General features: G+C 52.9%; 2 protein-coding genes across 5 annotated transcripts in view; one reads left to right on the top strand and one right to left on the bottom strand.

Moving 5' to 3' along the window:
• The window catches only part of LOC122388326 (autophagy-related protein 16-1-like), a 109,075-nt gene that overhangs the window by 58,363 nt on the left and 24,147 nt on the right, over positions 1–26,565 (bottom strand). For 2 of the 4 annotated variants that reach the window (XM_043379307.1, XM_043379305.1), the window contains exons 3-6: positions 2,997–3,101; positions 2,249–2,385; positions 710–849; positions 300–462 (exon numbers count right to left, since the gene is read on the bottom strand). In XM_043379307.1, the coding sequence (XP_043235242.1) occupies positions 300–462; positions 710–849; positions 2,249–2,385; positions 2,997–3,093 (537 nt within the window). In that variant the 5' untranslated portion in view covers positions 3,094–3,101. The other 2 variants (XM_043379308.1, XM_043379306.1) reach the window with 2 other exon arrangements.
• Positions 3,836–19,304, top strand: LOC122388327 (sodium/potassium-transporting ATPase subunit beta-like). The gene is made up of 6 exons (XM_043379309.1): positions 3,836–4,085; positions 6,005–6,148; positions 13,339–13,458; positions 15,323–15,615; positions 15,861–16,035; positions 18,301–19,304. Exons 1-6 carry the CDS (start codon positions 3,998–4,000, stop codon positions 18,402–18,404), a joined length of 924 nt encoding a protein of 307 aa, XP_043235244.1. The 5' UTR covers positions 3,836–3,997; the 3' UTR covers positions 18,405–19,304.

The raw sequence follows: 26,565 nt of genomic DNA, 5'->3' as shown, positions 1-26,565 counted from the left end.
TAGTATGGTCAAGCGATGCGCAGCCCTCGCAAGTAAGCAAGTCGTCCGGTATAACAATGCTGCGCAAGTTATCGCTGACGGCCGATTCAAAAGCCTGCAAGTCACCTGAACCTAATACTTAATACTTTTGTTTTAATGTAAGGAAACATTAAAACAAAAATACACAAAATAAGTCACGATAAAGTTCATTCAATAACACCAATAAGAGCAGCAACTGTGCACACTACGGCAAACACAACTATCCATAATCAGCACACAGCAAGAGTCTCAATTCACCATTTCTGACCGGCGTGACTAACCTGGGCCTCTTTGAAGTTTTTCTCCATCTGCATGTAGATGAGGTGGAGCGCGTTGTACTCGTCCTTCAGCGTCTGGTTGGTGGCGTTCAGCTCGGAGTTGGTCTGCTCCAGGGAGGCGATCCGCTCCTTGAGCGCCTCACAGTCGGCCGTCGACTCAGCCAGACTGGCGGACAGAGACGAGGGAGAGAGCGTAAATCATGTGTTTACTACTCACATGATACGCAATGTAACGCGGAAATAAGACCAGCTTTGTCGCGCCCAGAGCAACGACGATATTATAAGCATGAAATCATGTTACGCATTTAGACCCCATGCGGTAGCAAGTCACCGACCAAATGTATGACCAGCCGTATGGTATCCCTGCATCCCAGCGGATCTGCCCCCCCCCCCCCCGCCCCGCTCAGACTGACAGCTGATCAGTGGCGGCCAGCTGCTGCCGCAGTTTGGCCAGGTCGCTGTTCAGGTCGACGATCATCTGTGCGTTCTCGCCCCGCCTCCGGTGGAGACTGGTCAGCTCCTCCAGCATGTGCACCTGTTTCTGCTCCAGTACCTATCACACACAGAGGGTGCAGACTGCAGATAATTACAGACAGTGGCGGTAACACAGCTCAGTGGCTATGACTTATCAAGAAAAACGTAAAAAGACAGCGGAATCACTGCTACAGTAGCAGCGCAGTTAGTAGCTTACACCACAGCGTACACGGCGGTTTGGGCCGAACAGAAGGCGCTGGAGCGGCCCGGCTTGGAGGCAATAACGGGTCGACTCACCGAGTTGGAGACTCAGCCCACTGAGCTTTTTGAGTGGACAAATAAATAAATGAATTACGGCATGGAAAAGCGAATGAATGAACAAATGTGTGAATGATTAAATTAGTTTGTCGGTGGATGAATGAATGTGTGAATGATTCCCTGCATGTGGTAATGACTCGCTCGTTCTTCGCCCAAAAGGCGTATTACTGGTGAATAGATGAATGGCAGTAAAATCGCAATCACTCTAAGAAGCAAAGGTTAAGCTTAACAAACCAATACATTTGTGCCTAAAATTGATTGAGAAAAATGTAGCTCTGAAAATCCATCCAATTATATTCAACTACGCAATCGCATTGGCCGACCGGAAAATGGATTATTGGAATTGCTAAAATCACCGAGTTCCCGATAATGCAGCCTCATGTTCTACTCTAGCAGAAGGAACATGACTCAGCAACGATATGGCACAGCATATTTTGCGGAATCAGCCACAGTCAGTTAGAGTCAGTGTCAGCAAGATGGGCAATGTTCAGCAACACCAAACTTGACCTATTAACCCTATCAAGTACACCTAATTCCCTGATCTCACCACAAATGCCCTTAGCATCAACTTAGCAAGTGACACATGAGCTCCTGTGCAATGGTGGCACGACATGAAGAAGTGAGAAGCATCACAAAAATTAAAAACACAGTGCATTTAAAAAGAGCTCCGAGCATATCTACGTGGGGATCACATCCTGTTCATTAGATCTATGAGTACAGGCAGAGTGGACTTTTTATACCGCTCAGTTTTGGCCCGTGGTACGACAAACTTTCGCTGCCGGCGCAGAGGGCGCCTCACATTTGCCAGCTGCTCGCCCGGGTACAGTGGGTGGGCGGGGTTGGCGAGGATGTCGGCCGCCAGCTTGCAGAGGGCAGCATCGCTACGCTCACTCAGCGTCTCGAGGCTGAGGAGCTGGCAGGCAGAGGCGTAGTCGGTGTAGTTTTTGTATCCTATCATGATTTTGCAAGCTCTTTTCTGGACTTGCTTGATTACGGCCTTTTTACCAGTCGTTGACTGTCACGTGGTCAAATAAACCTTTATGTATGTATGTATGTATGTACATCAGCAAGCCAATCCTCACATTTCACATGACTTGCCATCGCAGACCATTCCAAAGGTACGGTGCAGCCAAGTCCAGTCACCCCTGCAGTCACCTCACCTGTATCTTCTCGGTGGCGGCGGCCAGAGCGGGCCCTGCGTCTCCACTGATCTGGTGGCCACCGACGGCCCGCTCCTGGAACAGCGTCCTGTTGATGTTCTGACGCAGGCTGTCCGCACCCTCAAACAGACGGTTGTCTGCCAGCACACAAACACGCTGTGGTCAGAGAGCTGAGCTGGGGGCATGTATCTATGACAATGCATTTGCTATCTATTTGTTTTTCAAATGTACTTATCTTCGGTTGCATACATACTTGATGCAGTCTAGGGTTAGCACAGAAATTTCCAAGCATAACATCTATTTGCATATGCTTCATTGTGTGCTGTTGCATGGCCTGAACCATAAAAGGATTCAAAAACATGGTGTGATCTGATGCAGGGGGCAACCTCCCTAAAAAATACTTTATATTATTAACTCCTTGGATTTGGCATCCTCAGGGTTCAGCATTTGTGCGGAAACCAATGCAGACTTGTGCATACAACTTTTGAGATTTACATTAGAAAAGGAATATAGTTTCATTACCTAAGGTGGCTAGAGTCGAGAGCCTAGAAATGGGAATCAGAATATCAATATACCTACACTGAATGCCAAAGCCCAAGTCTGTCATTAGGCCATTCAAAGTTATTGAAAGATGTTTAGGCATGAAAGACTCAGCAAAAAGCTAAAAAACAACTTTTTTGCTTGGTTAGACAGGTACCTAATTGACTAATGTAGAAATAATTTACCAATAGAATGTATTCCTGCTTACAATCATTTATTAGTCCTCGGAAGCATTCCACCTGACGCATGTCTCTCTCCCGCAATGCATCTACTATCTTCTCTCTCCACTTGGGTAGCTCAGCCATGTTGAAATCTGAAATGAAAAAGGAAAATAAGAAACAGAACATTTGGCATCAGAGTCCCCTCACTTTTAATGTTGCATCAATCTCAAGGCCAATGCTCACTTGCAGCAAACATCACAACTAGCGTACCTCAAATCACTTCGAAAAGCTTAACTAAATCATTTAATTGACATGTCCAAGGGATGCACCATAAAATAAATATACAATTACTACCTACCACTTGCCCACCACCACTTGCCTCCAGTCGCCAAAATAAAATGACAAAACACAAATGTTTACATGTAGACTGTAGAAAGGAGGGAAAGTAACGCATGAGCGACAAAAGAATGCTTGTAACTAAAATGCTGCAAAATTTTGGGCGGAGGCGCTGAAAACAGAAACGAAAGCACTTAGGAGAGAAGCATCAAAATGCTGAAATACGAACATTTTTTCGTTAGAGCACATGTACATTATCCATACCCAAAAACAACTTTCAACACGATTGTTTTTATCGATGGATCTGATCTTATAATAAAAACAGCAGCGATGTATTTCTAGAGATGGAACGAAATATTCAATCAGTGGAAACAAGTACAGTAATATCAAAGAAACTTTTATAGTATTGGAGTCACAGAATGCAAGTTACTTTTCAAATAATATAAACAATGTTTTTGTCACAGTACTTGATCAAATAAAATGCAATTCACATCGATTCTACAGCACAAACCTACAAGTACTGGTACTTGTCTAGCAGACGAAATTTTCCACTGCGTCGATGGCCCGGTGGTTGACATTTTCGCCGGCCGGGAGAGTGGCGCTGTCGTCTCGGGGCCGTGGGGGAGTGTGAGTGTGTGCGGGAACGGGTGTTTTTTAAGAGTGAATTATATGTTCAAGAGTGTAAGACAGTGTTGACCTATATCGGACGATAATGCCTGCACCACAGAAAGCTAGCTTCGCGGAATTTCTATGGAACCGAGAGGAGAAGACGGTTCTGGGCCGTACCGGCCTTAGTTGGTGTAAGTACCCGATATCGACCCATGGTTTTGTGGTCACATAGCCCCATTGAGCCACGGCGAGCGCCGGATCAGGCTTATAACTACGCGGAAAGTCATTAATATCATCTTTGGCATTTGTCCGTGCAAAATATTTCATGTAACATCCAGTTTCCTACCTGAAATCCGTATCAAACTTGCCCTTCGTCGACCCCGCCTCCGATGAGCGTACGGACCGGTTGGCTGCGTAAATTGAGGGTGCCTGAGGGTGCCAAGCATCGGATTCCTAGTAATCCCAGCTCGAATAGATCGTTTCACCACCCAGCCTTATTTTTATTTCATAAAATGTGTCGAAGTGGATAGACTGTAAGGGTGCCATCACCTGATCCGCAGGGGTGGAAGCATTCGCTAGCGGCGGTAATAACTAATAGATCAACATGGGCTCGCCTAATGTTTTGGCTTTGCGTTGAGCTGCAGCAGCACTTATGCAAGCTCAGCAGCTTCATGTTACATATGTTCCGACCGCTTGTCTCAGCCTGGCCCAGGGGTTTGGCCGAGCCCTGAGGGCTGCGATCTGCAAAAACCGAAGGCTCACCATAAAGTCATCTGTGAGGCGCAACCAGACAGTTGCCGTAGTTCTAAGCGGAACCCCAGAGTCAGTGATAAAGTATTTGAAGCAGTTTGATGCATTTCTCGAGGGCCGAATACCCGACCCCGCCACCATCGCTCGATGAGGAACTTCCCGACCCGTTGCATGCTGGTCCCTTGCACTTGAAATGAGGACTCAGGACAGGCCCTGATCGTGACCTGAAATTTATGTTAAGGTCAATTTACGCCCCAATAATGGAACTGCCTCAATCAGAAGGAACTTTTTGACAATTCGGGAATCTAGTGCCACTAATATTCCCTGTTCCCTATAATTGGGTACCTGTACCGTTTAAATTAAAAATCAGTGGTAGGATCGGTTTCCTCGTGTAGTGACAACGTAGTGATGACTGAATTTGGTGAAAATGTATTCATTTTAGTAGCTTTTACGATTAACCACTGCCATTTTTATCCATTTCGAAAAGTTCAAGCTCACTTGAGCCGTGGAGAATGGAACGGATCACGGTGCCGGATTGGCGGGCTCGATTTTCCCCGGCTCAATACTTTCAGACTTCGTGCGAACGACCCCCCGGCTGAAGCGAAAGGCTGTGGGCCCGACCGTGGGCGCGGTGTCAGAGCCGAGCATCAACCGGCTAGATGGAGGGTTGGAAACTATACATACAGGCACAGCGTTCACCGGGAGCGTAATGTAATATTTGAAAATAAAACTACCCAAAACACGTCTATTTGGTGTTCGAGGGTCTTTTTGCAAGGATAGCAGCTTAATTCGTTACGCCTTGTTTGAGAGTATCCGCGTTGGCCAGGCATTCAAGCATCCTCTGACGTTCAGTCAAGTGTGAAGCCACGCCCACCAGCTTAGAAGCATTCATGGTGTTTATTGTTTAGCATTAATCATAACATCAAGAGCTTTCATGTGATTTCAAGTCCTATGTAAAGCTTATGCCGAATAGCGAAATAGGCGCCTTCTGAAAAAGTGTACTGTACAGGAACTATAGGCGCGGGAACCGGGGGGGGGGGCAGTGGGGGCAGCTTACCCCCCCCCCCCCCAACTCTGGAGCCGTGAGGGCGGTGCCCCCACAACTTTGAGACGGAATACCCACTTTTTTGCAAATGTTTTTTTTTTGTTGTTGAAAAAGCCAAGGGATGAAAAAGAAGTGGCCTAAAACCGGTGAGAAAACTAGATTTGGGGGTACCCTAGGTTGATCTCTATGATGGTGTGCCCCCCCCCCCCCCCAGTCTGAAAGTAGTTCCCGCGCTCCTGAGTCAGGAACGGTGAGATATATGTGTGCAGTGAAGCAATGCCGACGACTAACCGGTGTTTCTGTTCCTCGTTTCAGTTAAAATCACCGTATTCTATATTATATTCTACTCGTGCCTGGCGGCTTTCTGGTCGTTATGCCTCTTCATCTTCCTGCAGACCATCAGCTACAAGGAGCCGAGGTGGAACACCAACACTGGCAGCATCATCGGCAAAAACCCCGGTGAGTGGCCCGACTGGGGCAGAGCCCGCCGGCCCGGCGTGTATCCGCACCACGCGTCCGCCGGCCGAGGGGGCGGGGCAGTGGAACCGCTGAGCGCGGGGTGAACGGGAACGAGGGGCACCCAGCTCCGTACGACTCTCACCGGATATTTCCAGAGTCGGAGAACACAACACTGCCCGAGTCGTGTGTCATACTCGTGGTAGCTCAAGGGCCATCTCCCTCCCCTCTCCTAACCCCTGTCAAACGAGAGCTGATCTTGGACGGATCATTTTGCCAGAATGTAGTTTACCAGCGCTACGATCGGCTAAATACAAATGCGAGGCATTGACGAAAGGATTCTCCGGGGGAATTTTGTCATGCATATACATATTCAACTTGTCAGGTGGTCAAAAGTTACCATGGATAGCTGATAGCCGGTTGCAACTGTGTGTGATTTATCGAGAAGCTGCAAAATACATGGTCATAATATCCCATACTAGAACTGTGCTCAAAAGGTAGCTGATGGCTCAATTTTGAGGCTTTTGAATGAGACTTCGTGGAAAACTAGCAGCACTGGCCACTGGGTGTCTAGAATGGGAAGGGCTTCGGGGTTTCTGTTACCCTTCATTGTGAAAACTATGGGTAAGAGAACTTGACTGAAATAGTCTCAGTCCAAAAAGCATACTGAATTTGTCTGAAAGAGAAATTCAGCGTGACATGAGTCTGGTGTTGAGGTGGTATGAAAAAGCGCTTTAGAAAATTTGTCTAGAACTAACTGAGCTGCAATGGCGATCAAGTTTTCCATGCTTTATAGTTTATTGTAGGCTTTGGAGTTTGGAGCATACCTACATTGCCACTCTTGTTAACGTCATGTTAGTTTGTCAGCTCGCAAACGTTATCTTGGAAGCTCGAAATGCTATCCTGCGAAATTGTCTGTTCGCGAATAATTGATGATCTGTGGACGCAACTTTGGACTGCTAATCTGGCATGGCCAGTGACCACGGTATCAGTTGCCGATGCAAAAGAACCTTTCCGCTCTAAATTTGAAACATTTTCCGAGTTTCATTGCGATGACTCACGGGTGGTTCCGGCTAGACATGCATGGATCTAAGAGGTTGAATCGGGGATCTTTATCTGGGATCTTCGATTTTATTGCGATGACTCACCGGTGTCATCTTTGCTCATTTGTTGGCCGAATGGCGAACGTCTCTAGCAAACGCCCCAACTTTGGCTTTACGTCCTGTGTTCCGACTGCCCTGGAAGCTTCTTTGACCTTTGACATTTCGATGGTCTGACAGCGACTGTTTTTGAAGAGCCGTCGCGGGGCTCCGCCCACTCCTGTCTGAGGTCCCGGTCTGCGCCCCTCCCCTCCCCTCCGGTCCCGTTCGGCGCCCCTCCCTCCGGCCCCGGCGCGGCGCCGCCCACTCGGTGCGTTCTGCCGGGGGCGCGTGAAATGGGGGCGGCAGCGTCCTGTGGGGCGGAGGTCGGAGGATGCCGCGTCACCGCGTCACAGTTGGACCCCGGCCAGGCGGCCGCCGCTCGCGCACCGCCGCCGGCCGCGGCCGGTCACGTGACCGCGGCCTGACCTTGAGCGGGCCGCTCATACGCCCCTCCCACTAGTGGCCATGTGGGCCATGCTCCGAGTAATGGGCGGCGGTAACGAGCCGGCTCCCCGGTTCGAGCCCTCACACCCGCCGGGTGATGGGCACGCCGTAATTATCAGGAACATTGACCGCGTTCTGCCCCAGATTCGACCTACTATGTAAAATACTAATTAGATCAGCCCCGAGTAGGCATGATCTGATACCCTTCAGATTATAGCAACCTGGCATCTTCGATCCTTCCGTGCGTCAATTCAGATGCATCAGCGAGATGTGCGTTGTGCACATGGAAAGGAGCAAAAAAGCCCAAAACTTTTCACGGTCCCTCCAGCTCCACTGTCATTTTCCTTTCGCCCGAGACTCTACGGATTGCGGCTCGTTAGCTTGCGTGTCTTTGGACGCTTTATCACTTCTTGGAAACGTCTCGAGCGGTTTGGCCGTCAGGAATTATTCGACCTGGCCCTGTCTCAGCGAAATCGACAGTACCACAATTGATGGCCTATGCTGATGCTCGCTTACAACTGAATACGTGATGAGGGTGGCGCGCGTGGCTACAGTGTGGTAATATTCGGAGTGGATGAAACGCGTTTGATGTTTTAGATAACGATGCTATGGAATCCATAAATACACAGGAACAGATGTGCTGGCGACTGGGACTGGCGTACCTTTACTTGCGGTGAAAACGATGGTGCCAAAAAAGGTTAAAGAATGAAATTCGACATGGACCCGCTAAAAATATGAAAATGGAGGCGGCATCGTCTTATTATTTTCCAGTTCAAGCCGCAGCACTGTCTCCGCTGGCTGTTTGGCTCTCCGGTCCAGCGTTTCCCTGTTTCGGGTCACGGACCGTCCATTGGCGGTAACAGCTGGCATCCTCGTCTGCTGCCATGACGCCGCGTCCTGTCGACTGAGTCGATTGAGGCCGGCTGGTCCCGGTTGGTACCCGGCTCCCTCACATCACCATCCCGCCATGGGCGGCTCTTACCAGGACGGTCGGGATGCCAGGGCTTACCAGGGATGGCATTGCCATAGGCATTGTTATTGACTCGAATAGCGGCCTTGGCCCAGAATCGAATCGCAGAAAAACGGGAGCTTGCTGTGCCAAAGGAGATTATATCAGTTTGTTAAGTCCGTGTGCTTTAGATAGGTCCATCGCAACTGTTTTAGGAACACGTCCACCGCGTAGTGCCCAAGCTGTAAACACGTATCCAAAGTAAGATACCTGTTAACTTGGTTAGGATATTGATCACGCTTGATGCAAGGATTCCAATAAGGTGCTGCGTGGGTTTATTGTGGACCACTGTGCATACATATCCCAAGAATGAAATGGTAACCCGCGAGCAATGGCTGGTAAAGTTTTGCTCGTTTTACACAGGCTACATCACGACATTTTTCTCTGGGCCTATGACCTATGGCTGCATGTATGTTTCTTCTGTTAAGTTTTATTGCATTTCAGTGTTGTGTATCGTGGGCAATGATTTGGACCCGATGCGACTAGAAAGTGGCGAATAGTCACATCCCCTCCTAAAAGCCGCCCAGTTGTTTGTGCACAGTAGGTACGTACAGTATATCTAAAAAGTATGTCCCCTGGTTTGGCTCTCCCACAGGAGGCGAATCGGTAACTTGGCTGAATCCCAGTTGCGGCACCCGGCCGCCAGGGTCGCTGCCGCGCGAGCGGCCTTGACCGCTCGCATGTCATTGGCAGTTCGGTCCCTCCCCATCTATACCGAGGTGGGGAGGGGAGAAGAGGGGAAGAGAGGGGAGGGAGCGGCATCCGCTCGGCACTGGGCGATACCTGGCTGACCCCGCGCTCCCTCGCTGACCTTTGTCCTGCCCTCAGGCGAAGGCCGACTTCCTGGCCTGTAGCGGCCCAGCGGAAAACCGAGCTCGCGGGGCGCGACTCCATTGGCCCAATCTTATAAATGGAATGCTGTCGTATTCACGGCATTATAAAATATTAATAGTGATACCAGCAGTGGATGTGGTAAAATACAGTCCAAAATAAACGAAAGCACTCGATTCGTGCATAATGCGCCCTCCCATTCAAATAAGCCCGCCCACTTCGATAGATGGTGTAGTTTCTTAGGGCGTAAAAGATGCAAAACACTACCGATTGTTTTTTAGCTCGGCCACTGGGACCGACAATATACAATTGACTGAAATGCATGAAAACCATTTTGCATTTAGGTAACAGCCGTTTTCTGCACCCAAACTTTAGCCAGTGACGCCCTGTCCATTCTAAAGCGTTTATAAGATTGGTCCCAGCACCCGATTTTATATGAGGAAGTCGTTTAAAAAGCATCTTATTTCTAACGAATTTATTATTATGGCCACTTTTACAGGACGTCTATAGAGCTTTGACTTTTACATTTCTTCCTCGTTCAGGAGAAACGTTTTAACCCTCACCGGACCTTCAGGTTTTCTGAATACCGAGGGGACGATGGGGGTTGGAGGTGAGGAAACAACCCCCTTCGCCGATTCGCCCCTAATTGAGCTAGAGCCTCACGAAAGAAACGATCGTGTGCGTCGTTACGAAATGCAGCGATTGGTCTCCGATTTAAGGACCAGGGTCAGCCGATGACTTCGGAGGTCAGGTCAAGTGGCCCAAGGCACAGGTTCGGTTTTTGGTAAATAACTTCGCTAAAAATGATCGCAGATCCGCGATTTTAGCAGCATCGTGTTTGTCCAGCTCAGGCGTGTCGAATGGTATACTTAATCTTCGGGTGAGATCAACTTAACCCTCGTATGTATAGAGGGGGGGGGGTCGAACGGACCCCCTCCCTCGGTTTTTCGCGAATAACTCACGTAAAAAGCGGCCGATCGCGACGAAACTTTCGTTACCCTCGCGTTAATCAATTTTACACCCACCCTGAAATTGTCATGACCCTGACCTTAATGGCCTTTGACCTGCGACCTACTTTTCGAGACCATGTTTGGCCGGAATCGCGATTCGGCGTATGTCGGCTCGCATTAGCGGCGCGTTTGCAGTCTTCTCGTGGTTTTAAGCGTTCAAACATGGGATATGATGTTGCTTCCATGCATTAGGGTGGGTGTCAAGGTCACCGGAAAGTCAGGTCAGGTCATTGACCTTTGATGACCTCGGTTCACTTTTTCGATTTTTACATGTTTCTAGGCCAGTTTTAGGAGCTGAATTCGAATTTAGCAGCCATATGAACATTTACGAAGTAGTTTTGGTGCCCTCGCAGGCGCGGATACAAGGGGGGGGGCCATGGGGGCCATGGCCCCCCCCCCCCTTGGCCGATTTTTTTTCAAAAATAAAATAAAAAGTTAAAAAGTTAAAAAGCTGAAAAGGGGGCCTCCTGAAAATAAAGTGGCCGAAATCCGATGAGTTTTTTTTAACCTACCCACTTAGTTATTTCTTAGAAGACTAGCTGAGAAGACTTCTTTGTTAGAAGATTGGTAAAGCTTTTCATAACTTGGAGGTCTCTTATACTCACAGAGATGACCACTTTTACAGGGCCTCCTTACCTGCACAGAGGGCCTTCAAGCCTGCACAGATGTTGAGATGTTGCCTGAACAGCTAGATAAGCTCAATAGACGCAGTTTTTTTTGGGGGGGGCCAACAAGTGGGAAGATGGGGCCTCCAACAGGTGAGATTATGGGGGGGGGGGCCTCCTGGTTTCTAATGGCCCCTCCCTTGGAGATTTTCTGGATCCGCCCCTGTGCCCTCGTAACATGTTGCGAAGCTGTCAGAGGCGGTTGCCACCTACTACGAATACCCTTACTGGTTGACCTGACCTGACCTGACCCGACCTGGCCTAAATGCATGAAGACATCATCTGTGATCAAAACTAACATGATATTCGTGATCAGCACCCCGAAAACCCCATAGCAGCCACGCTTTACGACTTTCTAACAGGCCCGATTTTCCCGACTTTTGGGTCATTGACCTGACCTGGAAAGTCAACCGATGACCTAGGACCTTAAAATTGGGTATCATCGACTTCCTCTCGTCACGGCCAACACGCTCGTTTTTTTTCCGCGAAGCTCTAGCTCGATCAGGGGCGAAACGGTAAGGGAGGGTCCAACGGACCCCCCCCCCCCCTTATACGTTTGCGGCTGGAAAACACCAATACGGGCGAGAGTTAAGGTGTTAACCTCGGGTCAAGGTCAGGTCACAGCCCGTCAGGTCACGAAGCTGGTCAAAGGAGGTCATAATGCATATCAATCGATTCGGCAGGTATTTTCATGTTCATTAGTGGCTTTATCGACTCGGTAGCTTTAGTTGATCGGGAGTTATTGACGAAAAACTGATACCCTTGGTTACGTGATAAATGACGTCACGCAAGATCAACAAAGCAAAATTAAAGCATCAGACCTTGCAAGGAGCGCATGAAATCACGATTCCGTGTGCTTGAGAATTTGAGATAATTGTATATCATTTCCGGACCAAACTAGCAATTTCCATATTCCCCTGACTTTTAATGGTGAGAGACTGACCTGATCTCAGGCGACCCTTCAGAAAATCCGAGATATACATTTATACAAGTTGTGAGACTCTCGATCATACTATAAGATCCTGTAAGTTTCATCTCCCTATGAAAGCTCTGCACTGAGGGTGTTGCGAAGTTGGAACATTTTAGGAGTGTGCACACAGTCCTTAAATGTTGAGGACAGTTTAGGACAGTTTCACACAGTTCATTTTAGGACTGCTCATTTATGACGTCATAGATCAGTGACCTGACTTGACTTAAAAATGCGGTTGGCGTAAAAAAATCCGACTTATCAAATCCCGACTAAAGAAATCGACTTATAATCCGGTTAATCAAATCCCGACCATGTTTTTACCTGGCCATCAATGTTCTAGCCTTACAGGTGATTGAACGCGGAGGATGCTGAATCTTGGTTAACCCCATACTTATCGTATGATAAAGAACGTCAGTGTTAGAAAGTTAATTAACAATTTTATTTAGGATAGTTTAATTCAAGTGGGTATAATCCGACTTGACAATTTACTAGGAGGGTTTTGCAGCGCTATTAGTTCGGCATTTAATTATAAATCATTGCTAATTTCGATCCAGATATCGTTATTCAATGCTGGCCTTTGCGTCCTCAGAAAGTTGTTTATAGTCATGAAGGCTTGCATTGACCCATACTTTCCATTTTTCAGCACTATTATTCGCCGTAGTTGACCAGGTGTTTTCTTCAGCTCTCCCCTGAATCCTTTGGCTTAGACCTGGCGTATCACCCGTGCATCGCAAGACGCACCTACCACACACAAGTTCATGATCCCCACGAACCCACATCAGCGTCCGTTCGCTTGGTGTGTGACCCCTTGACCTTTGGCCGCGACAACTGCCAGCTTGCTGGAGCACCCCTCCCTACACGCGCTGCCCCGCCCGCTCCCCTCCCTCCCCCCCCCCCGGGGTCGTGTCACGAAGGTTCGGGCTTACGCTACTACCGGCCGCTGCGCAGCTGTCACCTAGCGCTTGGGAATGTGTGGTCTGGTGCGGATTCAGCCAACTACCGGCTCGCGACACCAGCGCCACGTAGTGGCGACGGTACATTCTTTTTAGACACACTGTACCGTGCAAATCGTCTGCGACTTCACCTGTAACTGACTCTTGTCGCCTCTGCGTGTGTTCCCAGGTCTGGGCTTCCGGCCGCGGCCGCCCGCGGAGCGGATCGAGAGCACACTAGTAATGTTCAACGAGGGCCCCGGAGAGAACTGGGGCCACTGGGTCAGCGAGCTCACCAATGTCACGGAAAGTAAGTATGGAACCAGTCCAACGAGACAACTAGTGGCAGTGTCCGCGGGCTCTGGGATACACGCAACGAAACACAGTGCAGCCTACGCTGCACCGACGCAGCGCTGGTGCAAATAAGTGAAAACTGGGACTGAATAGCGTGAAGAGCCAATCAGTGAGGTGCACCCTCGAACAGAATCTCTTTGATGCGCGCTCTCATCAAACTTCGGCGCTGCTCAGGACGACGGCCTTGTGCGTTGGGTTAATGCTACTACAGAGTTACGAGGCGGAGCTGTCTCGGCTGCGGCGGCAGGCCATAAATTCCGCACACACGCACTCCGCTGGAGAGTGCCGTGTCACCGCCCGTGACGAGTGATTTGCATCCCATGCGTTTATGCATGGCTCTGCCTAGTGAAGGCTGGTCACTTGTAGATTGTATCGGAGGTGCGTGCCTTCGTGCCTTGCGATTGGTCGATTCTCTTTCTCTGCGTGCACCTGCTTCACGCCATTGGCTTAGCCACAGAGTTAAAATTTGTGTTAATTTATTTTAATAGTGTATAGTTTTCCATTCTCATCTCCGAACGGAACAGCTGTGCCAGCCACATGAAAGCCTGTTTCAAAGCTTGCCGAATCTTTTGTACACCTTATTTTACTTGGACCGCCCGTGTTATCGTTGGCCAAATTTGCATGTGACGCGAATGTACGTCAGAACGGCTTGACGTCAGATCCTGAGGGATGTACCGCGAATGTCATACGAGAACGATCATCAGATATTTCTGACCGTGTTTCAGTGTTTCGCCACTCGTCATTGCGTACTGCCACGGTGGAGCTCAAGAACAGTAGAGCGCTGTTCAAGTGTTCAGAGAGAGAGAGAGAGAGAGAGAGAGAGAGAGAGAGAGAGAGAGAGAGCGAGCGGAGCCGCTCTACAGAGGGGGTACTGCGCCGCGGACCCGGCAGCACCTGTGGGGTCGAGTTCGCCCGTGACCGTGCCGGTGTAGGAGTCCAAACGGACTTACAACCTCATCAAACTGTGTCCGACCTAGCCCTCGAACAAAACATATTGTTTGGAGTCACCTTGAGCCCATTGCTCTCCAAATCCGCTGTTTTAGGCATGTTCTGACCAACTGTAACGATGAGGAAATACGCAATCTTTATGTTTTCATAAATGGACTCGTGCGCCGTTCCTATAAATAAGTTGGTAGCATTCACGATGCACCACAAGCCAAACACTCTGGCGGCAAGCTCAGCAGTCAGCAGGGCGGCGTCAGCAGCCTCAGTTTACAGGCTGGGCGTCAACATTCAATATGCGACACCCGACCCCCGGGTGCTGAGCCGAGCCCATCAAAGGGTGCACCGGCCCGCGCCCCCAGACGGCGGTCAGCGTTCGCTGCTGGGTACAGGAGCGAAAACGGAACACCATCGTCCCTACGAACAGCAGTTCTTTTGGAACCTCTACACACGAATTCCACTCTTCCTACTCGTTACTGCTGTGAATAGGGTCTGGGAGTAATGCGGTCTTCCCTGTTCATAATACCGCAGGAACGCTGGCGGCCTTGACTTGACAAACGGCGTGAGAGGCGTACCAGGCACAACAACTGGCGTAAAACCACAAACCACACAAGGAGTTGTACGAGTGGGAAATGGTTGTACTACCTGGTGAGGTGCGACTAAAAATGTGTACTGACAAGACCAGCATCCGTTTTACGCTCCAAAACTGTTCAGTCACATACCTGCATAGTACACAGTGCAAAGCTCGCCCGTCATCAGTGGAAACCCGTAACGAGTTTGAGTCGAACCCACTATCTTTCGGTGATCTGTACCGTCCCTTTGCGAGTGCTGCAGAAGTTCGTTTTGCTTTGATAACACCCTCTTTTTATCGTCCACAGAGTACAAGCAAGTCCCTGAGAAATACAAGAAAAACATGAAGACGTGCAACTATGGCGACGAGATGGAGGGAGACGATTTCTGCGTGTTCAACATCGAAAAGCTCGGCCCCAAGTGCATCAAGGACAGGAACTTCGGCTACGAGGCCGGCAACCCCTGCATCATCGTCAAGCTCAACAAGATCTTCAACTGGCGCCCGGACGTGTACGCGACGTCGGACGACCTGCCGGACAACATGCCGGAGAGCGTGCGCGAGGTGATCGCGCGCGACTTCACCGAGCCCGGCTCCAACGAGGTGAGACACTCGCGGAGGGAGTACCGCGCGGGTCGGGTCTTGAGAAATTACAGCCTATCGCAGTGAGTCGCTATGTTCATCGACAAGTCACGAGCTTCGCCAAATAGCTGCAGCCGGCAGGCAGGGCCGCTAGCAAAGGTCTTTAGACGCGTATTGTTGAGCACCTCTTGGTCGTCCTTCGCACTTGATGTATCCGCGCTACGGCGGCCTGGCCGTGCTGACCGCCCGACCCGCCCTGTCCGCAGATCAACAAACAAAACGTCTGGATCACGTGCGAGGGAGAGAACCCCAACGACTTTGAGAACATCGGGAAGGTGAACTACTACCCGCACCCGGGCATGCCGGCTTACTACTACCCGTTCCAGAACCAGCCCGGCTACCAGTCACCACTGGTGGCAGTCGAGTTCGCCAGCGTCAAACGTGAGTGAAAGACTCCACGGCTTGTCTAAGCCATCTACCATCCGCGGCTTCCTAAACCAGCAACCATCCGTCCGTCTCGCCTTAGCCAGCCCCACCATCCCCGCTGCCTGGCTGAGCCAGTCACCGTCTCCGGGGCTCGCCTGAGCCACTACCGTCTCCGGGGCTCGCCTGGGCCAGTCACCGTCTCCAGGGCTCGCCTGGGCCAGCCATCAGCCTCGTGGCTCGCGTTTCCTCCACTGGCTCGACCAGCTAATCATAAGCCGGCCGAAATCCCGCGTCGCAAGGGCCTCTCGGACGGGCACCGGTACGGCTTCCGTCGACTCCGGCGCGGCGGGAGGGGGATGGGGAGGGGAGGGGGTCGGTGGCGTCACCGGGGTGTCCCATGTGCGGGGCTCGCGGCGCGCCGTGCCAGCGGTGGCGGCGGAGCTGATTTAGCCGGCGATGACGTTCGTTGGCACGCCGGCGATCTGTGGGCGTGCGCTAACCGCTGCCACCGCCGAGCCGCCGAACTGCCGTCTGCCGGCGACGGCCAACCACAACCGGTTTGTTGGCCGGGCCCGATCGCCGCCGGCACAGGTGAACGTTGCACAATCGTCTAATTTGACGGCGGCTGTGTCGGCCCGGCCCCAGCGGCGCCGCCACTGACCCGGAGGGGCCGAGAGTCGCCACTGGCCCGCGTCGGTGACGACATGTTACCAAGAAACGGTCCTCTGGCGAGAGACCGATGGCCTCGGCGATTAGAGCGGCGGGAATAGAAATAGAGGGCGAAGGAGAGAGGAGAGGGACGGAGGAGACGGGGAGAGGGGCGGAGGAGACGGGGAGGGGCGGGTCTGCTCTGTGCCGTGGCGCGAGACCATTTGCCGTTCACTTCAGTGCAGCCGCCGGCCGCGGGAAAGCCATCACGTCTGGAGTAAGATGCGATAAAATCGGGGCGGTGTTTTGCATAGACTCGCCCGCCGCTACCCTCTTCAAAGATACATGCCTACGTGGATCATGGATAATGCAATTCTGATACTATCGTAAGATAGCTGAGGCAGTTCGCCATTGCTTCCAGTGTGCGTGTCTCAGTTTCAAAGCAAGGAGGGACGCGACTTTCTCTGGATTTCATATGATGCCGACGTTTGTCGTGAGACCCCTGGTTGAAGGTGTGGCATTCGTCAGTATCTATCGAAGACTGGCGACATTTTTTTTCTTCAAAATTTAGTGGAATGCTCCACTTCCCATCTCTCATGATACGTGATCGGCCTGCTTAAAGGGACACTCCCACCTTAACATTAGTTTTGAGTTGAGATAGCCAAATTGGTGGCCATGGCCTGCAAAGCCAAATACCGGTTTGGGCACTCACAACATCGAAAAATGCTTTAATTCGAAGATATGTAATTTCAAACTTGCAGTTTTCGGATTCTAAGGGGCTAATGCATTGGAATGCCCCCTTAGAATTTGTGACGTCAGCGGAGATTAACGATTTTTAAATCTTAGACTAAAACCATCGTTAACACGTGGTGGTATACGCTGCTTTGCGCGCAACGTCTGCCGCACTTCAAGGCTGCCAAATTATTGCTTCCAAATAAAGTCGCTAGTAACAGGGGAGATCCCAAAAAGTAAACAAAAACAAAAGCCTAATATCTTGAAAACCAGTGAATATTTTTCGGTGAAATTTGGTAGATATTCGTTTTCGCTCTTTCTGAACCAAGGGACATCACTTTCATGCCAATTCATTAACTTTTTTGAAGGTGGGAGGGTCCCTTTAAAATAGCTGCCGGCTTCTGAATCCTGCGATGACCAAGCTAATTATCTTTTCATTTGTTATACTTACAACAGCGTTCGGATCGTCAGAATCCGATGATAGGATAGCACGCATGGTATTCTGAGAACCTGACATTGTATAATATCGACGTTCCTTTTTTCTCGACCTCACCCGTGTTAATTCGCCGGCTGTGCGGTCGTCCTGCTCCACTGACGATGCTCGAGTGCTGCTTATTTGCGCTGGCCGCCGACCTGTCAGTGGTTCGTATCAGCGCCGGACGGCCGCGGACGGTCGCGGCCGCCCGTTTGTTGCCTCTGGACGCCCAGTCCGGTCATGTGCGCCGCGCCACTTTTTGCCCGGGGGAGGGGAGGGGAGGGGAGGGGAGCGTCGTCCCAGACATGTGTGTGCCGCCTGCGTCGCGTCACTGTCCCCATCTGTCCTTGGATGGGCCCGATCGGCGGACGGCGAGCCGGGGGAACCTCTGACCCTGCTGACGCGCCCGTCCGACCCCGTTTCAGGTGGTGTCCTGTTGAACATCGAGTGCAAGGCCTGGGCCAAGAACATCTTCCACGACCGGAAGGAGCGGAAGGGCTCTGTGCACCTGGAGCTGATGGTCGACTGAGGGTGCTGCCGCCGCCGCCCGACGGCACACGTAGTGTTGCGTTAGTGAGCGTCTGGAGTCGGACAGCGGACGGGGCGAGTGCCAGCGAGCGAGCGCCGGGGACCGAGGCGCTGCCGGCCGCCGTCTGTGTGCCTGTGTGCGCGCGCGCGAGTCTGTGTGTGCCGTCTGTCTCAGCTGCCTGGGAGCGTGTGTGCGTGCGTCTGCGCGTGTGGCTGTGTGTGTGCGGCGCGCGCGTGCGTGTGTGCGTGGCGCGCCTCTGGCCGGCGGCGCGGTCCCGCCGCAGCTGCCGAATCTCTGCGTGGGACGGCCGGCGCGCGCCCGCCGGGTGCAATCTTGTCACGCGCCAGTCGGACTACCCACCCTGCAGGTCCCGTAATGCCAACCCTCGGTTTTAGCCATAGACGAGATATTTTAGTTTTTGCGTTTGTTTTATATGATTGTGTTCGAGGGCCAGCTATTCAAGGCTTTCACGGCGCCAACGGCCTTCTAAATTAGTTTTGCTCAAGCCTCTCGTTGCCATATTGGACGGTAGTAGCGCCCCAGCCGAGCGGGCGCGCCCGCGGCGCCCTGTCACCCCCAGTTGGACCCGCGCATCGCCAGCGGTAGGTACTTGTTACGTGCACCGTCGTACGTCTCGTTGATGTTGAATGCGATCGGTGGAGGGAGAGCGCGGGCGGCGGTCGGCCCGGCTGCCGCCCGGGGGCCCAGCAGCCGCCCAGGCCCAGTCGCAGTGACACGCTGTCAAATTGTAGATATACCTTTTCCAGCGTCGTTGGAGCCGCCTGTGCGGCCTCGCGCCGCCTTGTGGGCCCGTGTCTTGTCCGTTTTACTCGTTGGCTGTCATCACATATGGTGCATTACGAGAGCAGTGCTCTGTTAGATAAATAAATTTCCACAGTAGTCGTTGGTCTGGCGGCTGCAGTGGACGCGCGGGGCGTGGGTCGGGCCGCCGGGTCCGGCCGGCCGGTCGGTGGGTGGGGCCCGGCGGTGCGGCGGTCGCCGGGCCGACCGGTCGCTCGCCCGGTCGGTCGGTCGGTCGGCCGAGCGGCGCGGGGATCGATGGTGGCTGCTGCCGGCAGCGGCGGCGGAGGACGGCCGCCGGCGCCGCCTGCCCGGCTGCCGGCCGGCGCACATGGCCACGCCGCTCAAATAAACAGCCGCGCCCTGGCCGGCCGGCGGACGGACGTCGCGCTGACAGACGCCGCCGATCTGGGTCGAGGCCTGTCCTGTCGGCCGGCCGAGCCGAGCCGCGGAGCGCTCCGTCACCGGCCGACGGGACTATTCTCCGCCGGGACCGTTCCGTGGGAACGGCACCGGAGAGGAGAGGAGAGCGGGCGCAGCGCGGCGCCGCTGCCAGCCGGCCGCCGGCGGACGCTGCCAAATGGCGGCCGAGCGGCGGCCCGGTCTCCGCCGCAGCGCCGTCGGCCGTCGGTACCGCCGCAGGGCGCGGTCCTCCGACGGAGCCGTGACGTCACGCGGTCGATACCGGCCTGCCGACCGGCTAAAAATACCGGCCGGCGACCCGGCGGCGTTAAATTTAAGTTGGCCCCTGGCGAGAGTGGACTTTTTGTGCCCGTCCCGCTGCCGCAATATGCGTGCGCGGTGCTGGTGCGCGTCACGCGGACGGCGCCGATGGGCCCTGCCCGTACATGTCGACGTCGATGGACCCGCAGCGGCGGGCCGACACCGGCGACCGACGACGCTGGGCGGCGCGGGGGGCCGGATAAACAGGCAGCTGTCGGCGGCTCCTGCGCCGCGCCGCTCGGTCCGGAGCCGCGGACACACGACACGCCGTGTCGCGCCGCGGCGGTCACCGTGTCGCGGGAGCGCTGAATGGACGGCCCGAGGTGCGCCGGGCGGCCGTTCCGCGCCGCTCGCAGCCCTGGAGCGGCGCCGCCCAACCGCCACGGTGCGTCGCCGGAGCGGAATTTGGCAGCGCCGCGGGCGGTCCCCGCTCGGCTGCGGCGCGCCGACCGACCGTCTGTCTCCGGTCGGGGCCGCCGAGAGGCAGCGCCAACAGACCCAGCCACCAGCCGGGCCGAACTCTGACGTGAAGTACCGATCGTCGTGACCTTTATCCTTGGTGGCGACCCGACCCGTGCCGTGGGTAGCTCGGGTCGCGCCCTAGACCGGGCCGGTCCGGGGGTTTGGCCGGTCGGTCGGCGGCGGCAGGACTCTGTGGGACAGACAGGAGTCTGGCCGTTCTGTGGGTCTCAGTAGGACAGACGGGAGCCGCGGCCGGCTGTGATAGGGCTCAGTAGGACAGACAGACTCTGGCCGTTCTGTGGGTCTCAGTAGGACAGACAGGAGCCGCGGTCGGCTGGGAGCCGTCCAGCCGAGCAGTGTTGCTGTTGGCACCGCACAGATGGAGACGCTGCAACCACACCGGGCGTCCGACACTCACCGAGGAAATATCCGATATCAAACGGATCGGCGAACGAGGAAAACGGAGCCACTGATGAGCGGACGCGGGCGGGCACGGCTGACGGGAGAGCGGCCCAACAAATGGCAGCCGGGAACGAAATCTAGCGAACAGAACAATTCACGGGATTGTCGCCTAATAACCGGTACATAATATGGGAACAATTTACGGAAGTACGGCCTAACGAACAGCCTGCGAACAGCAATTAACTACAGCCCTAGGTTTGACTGCCGGGCAAATGAGATGCACTCACCTATCCATAGTCTACACAGTAATATCCAACGCCGCACTATTATTCCCAGTTCAAACAAAAGTGCCAGCCAACGCGTTGAAATATAATGGACCTTATCTAATTCACACATCTCCCCTCCACAACAATGTAAATCAGACATGCACGTCACGCCGGCCTCGACCGCAGCCCTCTGAAAGATCGCCCGTCATGGCGTCGGTAGCGTGCTGTCCGGCCTGTACATACCGGGCGGCATCACGGCGCCCCGCGGCGCGGCGCAGCGCCCGCTCCCGGCTCGTGCTCGCCGCGCGGGGAGAGGGCATTGTTTGCAGCTCGCCGGGAGCTGGCATCGCTCGGATCGGCGCCGCGCCTTCTGTTCACAGCTCGGCCGGTCGGTAAATGTTGATACATCGTGAGTAGGCGCCCCGTCACGGCGCCCCCTGATCGACACAATAGGTAACAGCGCACACGGGTCCACAGTGGGCCAAATCACGCCCATGTTCTCGAGTACTACACATAGTAGCCATGCCCAAATTAATGCGCATATATAAGCGCGTATGCCCGTATTATTTATGCAGTCACTACTGGCAGCCAGAGCAGACCACGCCTTGAACTGCCGCACCTCTTTTCCGTTCATAGGGCACACCATTAGACCGTGCAATGTGCATACTGGCGTCGTGCCCGATGCACAAGCACGAGGGACGCTCGTGCGCACGCCCGTGCGGGACGTTCGTGCGAGGGGCACTTTGGATCGCGGCGAGGCGCGCCTTATACGGCCGCCGATCTGGCAGAAATCGGCCGCCAGCCGTGCCGCTGCCGGTCCGGCTCCCGAGAAATGGTCGGAGGCGGCCGGCGCGGGCCGAGTCGGCGTTCGCCGCGGTTCAAGTCGGCCCGGGCCGGGCTGGACCGGGCTGCTGATGGTATCTGAGCCGGGGTCTGGAGAGCGGGCGTCGGTCGGCCGGCCGCCGGGGCCCCGGGCGGCCTGTATACTCTCTCTGGCCGGTCTCGGGCGGCGCTGGCTGACCGGCCACTGGACCAAGGCCGGGCCCGGTCGGACGCCGACACACCACCGGCGGCACGGCCCCTGCGCGTGCTCCACTTGGACCGGTCCTGCGGCGGCGAGGGGCGCAGCGGCCGCCAGCAGACGGTGCACCCAACCCGAGACCCGCCCGTGCGCCGGCCGATTTCGCAACGGACGCGCGCGTTTGTGTGTGTGAGCGCCACACGCAGCGCGCCTGCTGCTGATGGTGCCGCCGCGATGTGAAAGCAGCGGAGCGTCGGCCCGGCTGTTGTAACAGCTCCCCTCGCGGCCACCATGGAAGAGCGATGGCGTGCCGTCCGCCACAAGGTTACTATGCGCCTCACAGCATTGTGCCAGTCATTGATGGTCCTTGGGATTTCGGAGCGGACCAAGGGCATCAGCGGGCACATTTTGGACTGAGAGACTCGGAGCGGGACAGGGGGACTCTGAGAGGAGCTGCCAGGGCTGAATTAGGTCGTGCCACCAGGTGTCGGCCGAATTATCGCCACACACCGCCGACTTCTTGGCTTCGAATAGCGAATTATGCGCCAAGCCGTCGGCTAGCAGCACGTCAACTATTTACTCGTAACCGTTTTAGAGCAGCCATGCATGGTTGTTTGGTCGACATATTAGCATGTCCTTTCAGAAATCGTACGAATTATATCTGCATCTCTTTAGTGCATCTCGTTTCACAACAGTTAATGATAAACATTAGGTGTTGCCAGGGGTTCTATTTCCGGCACATTTTGAATGGCGCCCTTAAAATCCTTCGTGAAGCATACCTACGCATGCACTTTCCAGCAATACCATACTGTCAACTAATATCCTGGCTTGAAATCCAAATGCAACACTGGCAACACGAATCATTTATTGGTGCAAGACAGGTAACCGATCATGAACAGATCCAGTTGCTGCCCGTTAATTCAGAAGCTAGCCCTATACTTCTTTGCAAATGAAACTGAAGCGTCCGCAATATTTGCATGGATCCAGCAGCAGGCGTTGCTAGGTCAGTATTCCACCTAGATTATTTCACCCGAACCACTGCACTGGGGTGAAAAAGCGGATAAGCGGCCGTGAATGCATGTAATGCTTATCACCGGGCGGTTGTGCACGCCATCTGCCTAAGCCGCCACGGCGAGGAAACTATACAGTGCTGAAAACATCGTTTCCAGTGCTCTTGGCAGCCGTCTCACTCGCGTCACCAGCCGAACTCGCTCGTTTTTAATGTCGGGAAAATATACACGACTCAAAATCACCTTCCGAAGAGGATGTATCGAACAAGGGCACGAATAATCAGCAGAGGCAGCAGGGATGGCTGCGTGACGCCTACATTCCGCCATCTGAATACCCACCCCGCACCTGGAGCCCCAGCCGGCCCCGCTCTGCCCGGTTCTGAGCGGCGCACCCCGCGCGATCGACACTGATTTGCGGAGGCCAGCAGCCTTAGCCGGCGTTGATCGGCCGGTCGGGGTGTCGCCAGGCGGCTGTCGGGCCCCCACTATCGTCTGCATACCGAGCCGGGAGCTGTCGGCAGCCGGCTCAGTCTCCGGGCGGTGGAACCGACACGAGACGCTCACCGGCCGGCTAGAAACGCTCCGGGTCCTCACCAAACCGGTCTGTAGGTGCCGGCAGACGCCGCCGCCGTCGAGTGGCGGTCGGACGGCCGTCCCGCCGGACCCGGCCGCCGAGAGCGTGCATAATGACTGCAGAGGACGGACCGACCACTGCAAGGTCAGCCGTCATGTCACCAGCCGGCAGACAGGCCACGCCTGGCCGCGCTACCATATGACAGAGAGCGCCGCGTCGCGCTGTCAGACGCAGCTGAGGCCGAGTCTGCGGACGCCTGGGCCCTGTTTCAGCGCATGAAGCTACCTGACGCTACCGGGTATTGGCGCTCGGTTTCTATGGAAACGTAAGTAAAAATTGTCAATTATGCTTTACGTTTCCATGAAAAGCGAGCACCAATGCCTGTTAGCGTCTGGCAGCGGCGTGCCGTGAATCAGGGCGCCGACCTGACCCCGCGACAGCGAACAGCTCGTCCCGCTGTCAGCCCTCCGCGCCCCGGCAGAGGAATGTTCACAGTGTCCAATTTTCACCTCAAACTGCCCCGCTGACGCCCGAACGCTTGTGGTCGGCGCTGGCCTCCCGAAACATGACATAGGAATACACAATACACATCACACGCTGACTTCATTATGGGGAATATTTGTTTCTGGTCCCTAAAAAGCTGTTTCTGGCACCTAATTGCTGATCAGCCCCAAAATGCTTATTCGACCCTAATATCTGAATCTGGCACCTAATTGCTTCCACACAGCCTAAAGTTGCCAGATCGTCTAGTTGAACTCCGTATTTGCTGTTTGCTGATTCAGCATCAAAACCAAAACATCCAGCACCTATTTTATTCCACGTTTGCCTACCTAATTCGCGTAATCTTCCTGATTTTATGTATCCTAACAACATGAACGTTGCATTCGGTGATGTCAAGTGCCATTTTCGCCAGTGGAGATAATGATTAATGCCATTTCTAGCCAAAAGAGAATCACTAACCAGCTATGGTGCAGCCAGCAAGACGCTCCTATACCAGCCCGCTATGTAGAGACTAGAGATTATTGCACCCTCAGCCATTTTAACGAGACAAGTTTGGATCCGTCACTTCCAGCCAGGCTCTCAGGTCATAAACTGGAGTAAAGCAAAATGTCAACTCTGAACAGACATGCCACACAACCGGCCTTCTTTTCAATATTATTAGCTTTCTGCAATCATCGTCTGACTCCATCTCGATCAAACGCAGCATCCGGTTTCTACAGGGGCGTTTGACTGACCGGCCACACAATAACCAAAAACAAAATCAAAGCTTCATGCACACATATGCCATACGTAAGAAACGGATGAAAAAGGCACAACCACGGCACAACTCTGCGCGGCAAACAACGGACAATGTCCCACGCAAGATCCCGCGTTTCTTCAGCGGCCTTGAACGGAATGAAAACATTACATTTCTTTTTTGGAGCTATTTGATGACGTCAAAAAATACAATATCCGTTTTAATGGTCAAAATCGAGACAATTACTCACAAAAATGTTTCCCTTTAAGCATTACAAATAAATGCTTTTAAATATTTAAATGACATTGTTTTTTTCAAACAAATTAATATTATTTGCTTACTTAAACGTCATATACAATGCTGAGATCACTACGGGGCTGTCTCAGAGTGTAGCTGCACTGGCAACCTTTAGGCTAGACTCCAGGGGTCATTATACCAGAACAACATGATTCTACCAGCCAGTAGTTCATTTTTCTACTAGATTGGTGCTACGCTCAGCATTTAGGTGCCAGATTCAGAAAAAAGAATAAGGCGTACCGATGAATAGGTGCCAGAAACAGCTAATTAAGGTCATTTTCCATGATTGGTGCTGGTATCCACCAAATAGGTGCTGAGGACCATTTTTGGGGCGAGTCAGCTTTTAGGTGCCAGAAATAGCTTTTCTGGGACGCAATTAAATGGCGTCCCTTCATTATACTCGTAGGTCTGTAAGCACGATGGCGTATGGTGCCTGAGCTAACCATCCAGACCCGAGCGGCCAGACTTAGCTGGAATGTAAGACAACGGGGAAAAATAGCACTACGACAGCACGTCTTGATTTCATGTCGACATGACCACAGGCCGAATGCAGGACACGAGAGGCCTGGCCTTGAACGACGCGGAACCGGCCTAACACTAAGCGGCCTTACGTACAGATAATCCGATTTGTGTAAGAACGATAATAGTTGTAAAGCTAAAAACTGCTCTGAAGTGAGCGTGTCCCGAGTTATCTCGGTGTCACATACCAAAAGTGGTGCTTACAAATGACACATCGAAGGATTTGCCCACGCGTCCAATGCAGGACGGTTAAAATCGGTAAAAAGAATATCCAACATGAAACTGAACGGCATATTCACGAAACCATATGGCAATTGGCAACTAAGCCTGGCAAAGAGAACAGCGTCCAATGCGACCAAAATGCTTCGAGTGAGCATAAAGCGAAACTCACACATTGATAAGAGACACTGCCACAGTAGCCGAGCCATCCCCGTAATAAACGAGACAGGCGACCGGCCAAGATGGCCCCCTGATTCCGCTCCAGACAATAAAATGGAAGCATGCTGCTTACATATGCGCTTATAAAACAGACTACGCAAATAAACTCGAAATGTGTGACATAAAAACCACTGTTCGAGATAAACCCAGTGTAGGACCGAAAAAAACGGAAAAGTCCAACTGAAACTTTACCCTCAATAAACCCAGAACGAAAATTGTTATGAACACGTTTAATGCGGAAATCACTAAATAGGAAGTCGTTTTGGCGTCGAAATTAACTGTGACCAATGACCATACATGAGATAGATATCAGAAAGGTACCTACCTATATACTTCATCGTTCAGCTCTTCAAAGGCATTGATAGCTCCAGCGCAAAATCACATCAAAACGGTCATGTCTCCAAAAAGAAT

Source organism: Amphibalanus amphitrite, unplaced genomic scaffold (genome assembly GCF_019059575.1).
Source record: "Amphibalanus amphitrite isolate SeventyFive unplaced genomic scaffold, NRLGWU_Aamphi_draft 000318F_arrow, whole genome shotgun sequence".
Classification (NCBI taxonomy): Eukaryota; Metazoa; Arthropoda; class Thecostraca; order Balanomorpha; family Balanidae; genus Amphibalanus; species Amphibalanus amphitrite.
Note: the sequence above shows the minus strand (reverse complement) of the source record. Positions and strands in the feature narration are given on the sequence as shown.

Bases quoted from the DNA above. Each gene is read 5' to 3' on its own strand.
- LOC122388327 (XM_043379309.1), top strand. From the start codon at position 3,998: ATGCCTGCACCACAGAAAGCTAGCTTCGCGGAATTTCTATGGAACCGA. The intron at 6,149-13,338 runs GTGAGTGGCCCG...GTGTGTTCCCAG, and splicing joins CATCATCGGCAAAAACCCCG to GTCTGGGCTTCCGGCCGCGG. The intron at 16,036-18,300 runs GTGAGTGAAAGA...ACCCCGTTTCAG, and splicing joins CGAGTTCGCCAGCGTCAAAC to GTGGTGTCCTGTTGAACATC.